Here is a 5,170-nt window from a genome sequence, read left to right on the forward strand (position 1 = left end):
CACATCTGGAGTGGTACACAATCAAAGCTGGTAGCATGCAAATTATCTCACTGTCGAAGCAAATAGCATCATGAAAATAAATACCAATCAGGCCAAAGTTTATGTCAAATAATAGCATGGGAATATTGCAAACTTATATGATGGTTCTCTTTATAAAATAAGATACCAAAGCTGATAGCTTTTACATTAACTTCTACAAATTATCTGACTGTAGTTTATAGCATTGGGAAAAGGACCATCTTAACCAGTGCAAGTCAGCTGGGAAGCATGACAACTGCGAACCATTTGCATTGAAATTTATGTTGGTCGACAATGACAAGTATAGTTGACAAGCAAGGCAAATCCGCCTCAGGTCAGATTTTTGCTAGGATTTGCCGTGCTTTCAAACTAAATTTGCCATATAAATTCCCTTTATAAATGTTTGATTTGTCGTTCCCTCCGAGTGAACTTAAGAAAACAGCAAAATACAGTGGCTGACTAGGTAAACGGAGATTTTGCCTTGTGGATTCCAGAGTATGCTTTCAGCGTGCTTTCGATTCTCAAGTGGTTCAGAATACATAAATTTAGACCGAATATCACATGAATTTCCAAGTGAAATTGAAGAGAGCGACAATCACATTGCAACCAATTTGCATCCAGCCCCCTAAAGTGGAGCTCCTAATATTTATAGAAATTAATACTGAAGTCTTCTGACCTATGAATAAAACTATAAAATCAATCAAATCAAACATGCCTGAATCTAAAAAGCAATCCATGCATAACATGACCGTCCCACGAACTCGTGGGGAAGACGATGGTGGGCGTAGGACAGCTCAGGAGGGGGTTGTGGAAAAAGGAGAGGGACGCGGGAGCTTAGTACTCGCTAGAATTGGGGGACCACTGGCTTTTTGTGGCTTTTTGCTCATCGGGTGGGGAGGAGGGAGCGCGCAAGCCAGATGGCACCTGGCCGGTGGTGGGTTTCCTAATATGGATAGGAGGAGGGACAAAAACTTACCGAATCGAGCGATCCGCTCGGGATCATTAACGAGCCAGTGGTGCTCGCTAGACGCGTCTAAGAATCTTATTTGTCTTGGAGTATAATGCATGCATATATAGGTGGTAGCTTCTGGTTGGCTAGCAAAGTAGCAAGACTCGCGTAGAAAATTGTTTCGCATATCCCATGCTCGTCACCTTTTTTAGGGAGGACACAATCACATACCCGATACCAATTTCAGCCGCATATATGCAACACCATCCTAATCCACTAAGCACGGAGAATAGTTCTAGTAGTATCAGCTTGAAGCATGCCCTGCATGGGTGTACGAAAAAGCCACATGATTACCCAGTACAACCTAGATACCAAAGAAAATCCGTCAGATTGAACATCCGTGGCATCTAAAAATTTCAATGTCTCCCTACGAACAATTTGAGGAAAGGGCTAAAAAAATGCTTCTTAACTGATGAACAGAACCTATCAAAGATTGCTGGCACATAGTTTCAAGCAGATAACATTTTGTATCAGTAGCAATCAAACTATAGTTACATGCAGAATGATATCCACCCTGTCTCCGTTGGTCAAAGATCTTTCAAAGTGCCAATAGTTTTTTGCTCGGAAAGTTTACAGTTTCAAAATTTGATTTACTCTATTGCAGTTGTCCCAGCACGTTAATTGTAAGCAATTTTGACATTATGCACTCTCTGCGCGTGAACTGTATACCTATTTTGAAAGCATGAATGGTGTTCCACTTTCATCTCAGTTTTCAGTTTAAATATCAAACAGGAGGACCTACGTGCGGAAACAATTTTCTTTGTCCTGCTTTTAAATTGCACACACAGCTCGGTTATTAAACATTAGTTAGCTACAGAACTTCCAGCCAGAATCCAATTTACTCCCCTTCCATATTTCTTGTAAAGATTCTGAATCTCACTCCCTTACCCATCAGCCAAGCATGTAGTATTATTTGGGACAAAAGAAGCACTATTGCACTACTTCCATGAAAGAAGTAAACCCGGGGAGTAATAGGAAAATGACAAGGATAAATTTTGAGCCGTAAATTTCACATCTGGAGTTGTACACAATCAAAGCTGGAGAAGTTGAACTATAGTCTTCAACGACATATATTTTCAGTACAGAGGGAGTACAATGGTTCTCTTAATAGAATAAGATAGCCGACCCTTGGCGATCGATCCCTTTCACAATAATTTCTGCAAATAGCATTCAGAAAAGGACCATCTTAACCACCTGGGAAGTATGACAATTGTGAACGATTTGCATTGAAATTTATGTGGCCGAGGATGACAAGTTTAGTTGACAATTCAGTTTTTTGCCAATATTTGCCGTGCTTCCAAACTGAATGTATTATCCGTGGGAGAATATAAATTCCCAGCAAACACCATTCGATTTGCCATCCCCTCCCAGCTAACTTAAGAAAACAGCAAAGTTTACATAATTAAACATACTGTGGCGGACAAGGTACACGGAGATTTTGCAATGTAGACGCCAGGGTACGCTTTCAGCGTGCTTTAGATTCTCAAATGGCTCAGAATACACAAATTTAGACCGAATATCACATGAATTTTTCCAAGCGAAACTGAAGCGAGCGACAATCACATTGCAACCAAGTTGCATCCACCCACCTGGAGTGGAGCTCCTAATATTTACATAAATTACTGCTGACATCTCCTGGAGTGGAGTATGAAAGAAAACTAATTAAGAAATTAATCAAATTAAACATTCCCGAATCTAAAAAGCAATCCATCCATGACCTGACCGTCCGACGAATTCGTTCCGAATTTGCAGCTAACTGATACTACATGGCATGCATGTCATGCGGTGCCCAGCTACCTTTCATATTTACAGACTCGAAGGAGTACTTTGTCATCCGCGTCCGGACTCACCGGCACCTCGGGAACCATCACCTTCATCTTCTTCTCCCTGATTCTTTCCACGTTCCTGTGGCGGTTAGAGTGCTCGAGGCTGCCGAACTCTGGGCTCGTCGACGGGCGGTACTCCGGGAATAGCTTACCCATCTTGTATCGGATGCCGCATGCGTTGCACAGCGTGCCGCTCCCGGCCGGCCCGGTCCGCCATTGCGGCGTGCCCTCCACGCGGCAGTGGGTGCAAATCTTGCCGTCCGTTTTCTTCTGCTGCCGCCTGGCCGGGCGTGGACCACCATTGCCGCGGCCGTTCTTGCAGTGGCTGAGCACGTAGTCTTTGTCTTTGTCGTCGTTGGCATTGCTGTCACCGTTACAGTCATAGGCGCCAGCCGACATGAGCTGGGGCGGGAGAGCCAAAGACCAGGAGGCGGCGCGCCTGCGGACGGCCCGTCGGTGGTGCGGCTTCCTCGGCAAAGTCCAACGCAGGTCATAATCCTTGGAGGCAGGCTCCCGCGGCGCCTCGGTCCCGCCGGATGTGGGCGAGAGGTTGCGGGCCCCGGACGCGGTGGACGACGAAGTTGTCGTCGTGCTGCACGACAGCGAGCGCGCTCGCGCCGGCGGCAACCCCTCCGGCTTACTGTCGAACATGTGGAACGCGCTCCTCTTCCGGCCGCCGGGGGCGCCGGCGTCACAGAGAGACAGAGGTCTCCCCTCCGCCAGCGAACCGAGGTCCGCGTCGGCCTTCATGCCCGCCAGCGCGCCCCCGGAGTAGTCTTGGCCGTCGCCGACGCGGCCCCGCGGCGGCGAGCAGCCCAGCCCGAGGCCCTCCAAGAAGCCGTCGTCGAGCATGGACATGTAGCCTATGACCGTGTCGAGCGGGTCGTCCGGCAAGCACAGGCCGCCGTCCGGGCAGAGGTCGAGGTCGGCGTCGGCGCCGTCGAGGTCGGCGGGAGGGGCGTCATTGAGGAGGGAGGCGTACGGCGTGGGGTTCGGCATACGGCGGCGGCTAGGGTTCCGTGTCGCCTGGGTGGCTAACAGCCAACGAGTATGAAACGGAGGAGAAACGGAAACGAAACCAAGCCGAAAATATCCCTTTGTAGACTCGGGTCGCCAGACGCTAGAAGCTTCGCCGCGTGAGCCGTGACGCTTCCTCCGCCATTCATCTTGAGCCACGTCACTAGTTGTGTTCCGTTTGGTTTCCTTGTAGATGGGCCTCGTACGTGGGCCGGCCACCTGTTTATGGCCTTCAGGGGGGAGCCCGAGCACTATACGAGGAATTGCGGTGTGACAGACTTTCAATCATTCATGGTAGTCTTTTAATGCTTTGATTTGTAAGCTGGGGTAATCTTTCCTAAATGCTTATTGGTGCAGCTGCATTATCTGGCCGCAGCTAGCGCACCATGTCTCGTTTGGCAAGCATTAATGCAGGGAGAGGACACAGCACAAGGTCTAACAGCTGTCAATAATACTAGATGGAATGGCGCGCTCCGCCGCGCCCAACTATAGCCGCACCCACCACATGTGATTTTAGGTGTGCTTGGCTCAAGCGGTGTCAATAACAAATCCCAATGCACAAGATCAATAAATCAGTACATTACCGGTAATACGTAATACGGTGGGGAAAAAACCTGGCGGGATACATTCACTAGTAGAAAAAGGGCCTATTGTCCCGGTTCGTGAGGGCCTTCTGTCCCGGTTTGTGAACCGGGACTAAAAGGTCGTTACTAATGCCCTTGGCCTTTAGTTCCGGTTCTTACATGAACCGGGACAGAAGGTTCTCCACATTGCCGCTGCGGCCAGCCCAGGACGGGGGGCCTTTGGTCCCGGTTGGTGCCCCAACCGGGACCAATAAGCATCCACGCGCCAGCATCTGGCTGGAGCTGAGGTTTTTGTTTTTTTAAAAGAGGCAGATTTAGGGGTTTTGGGGGTTAATTTAGGTTGTTATTAGGTAGCTATTAGAGAGAAGTGTCCTCTCTTATATCTCCGTGCTTGGTTTACCAACGCTACGTACTGCTATGCCTAAACATGGCTTAGATTAAAGTGAAGGCAACATGTGGTGCATGTCGAAAGTAATACTAATCCTAACTTGATCAAGTTTGGATTGTACTACTTTTGACATGCACCACCTGCATGTTGCCTTCACTTCAATCCAATCCATGTTCATTTCACCCGCTGATATATAATAACTCTTCATGCGCGCATCATGCATCATCATATATAATAACAAGTCCTACTAATCATCGTCATAAAACTTCTACTCGTTATTAATAACAAGTCATACAATCATCATCCTCATAGTCATCGAACCAACCCT

General features: G+C 47.8%; 1 protein-coding gene across 1 annotated transcript; it reads right to left on the reverse strand.

Moving 5' to 3' along the window:
* Window positions 1-2,668: 2,668 nt before the first annotated feature.
* LOC123096698 (uncharacterized) lies at window positions 2,669-4,641 on the reverse strand. The gene is made up of 2 exons (XM_044518450.1): window positions 4,614-4,641; window positions 2,669-4,121 (listed from the first exon to the last, which is right to left on the reverse strand). Exons 1-2 carry the CDS (start codon window positions 4,639-4,641, stop codon window positions 2,821-2,823), a joined length of 1,329 nt encoding a protein of 442 aa, XP_044374385.1. The 3' UTR covers window positions 2,669-2,820.
* Window positions 4,642-5,170: the final 529 nt, after the last annotated feature.

Source organism: Triticum aestivum, chromosome 4D (assembly GCF_018294505.1).
Source record: "Triticum aestivum cultivar Chinese Spring chromosome 4D, IWGSC CS RefSeq v2.1, whole genome shotgun sequence".
NCBI classification, from domain to species: domain Eukaryota; kingdom Viridiplantae; phylum Streptophyta; class Magnoliopsida; order Poales; family Poaceae; genus Triticum; species Triticum aestivum.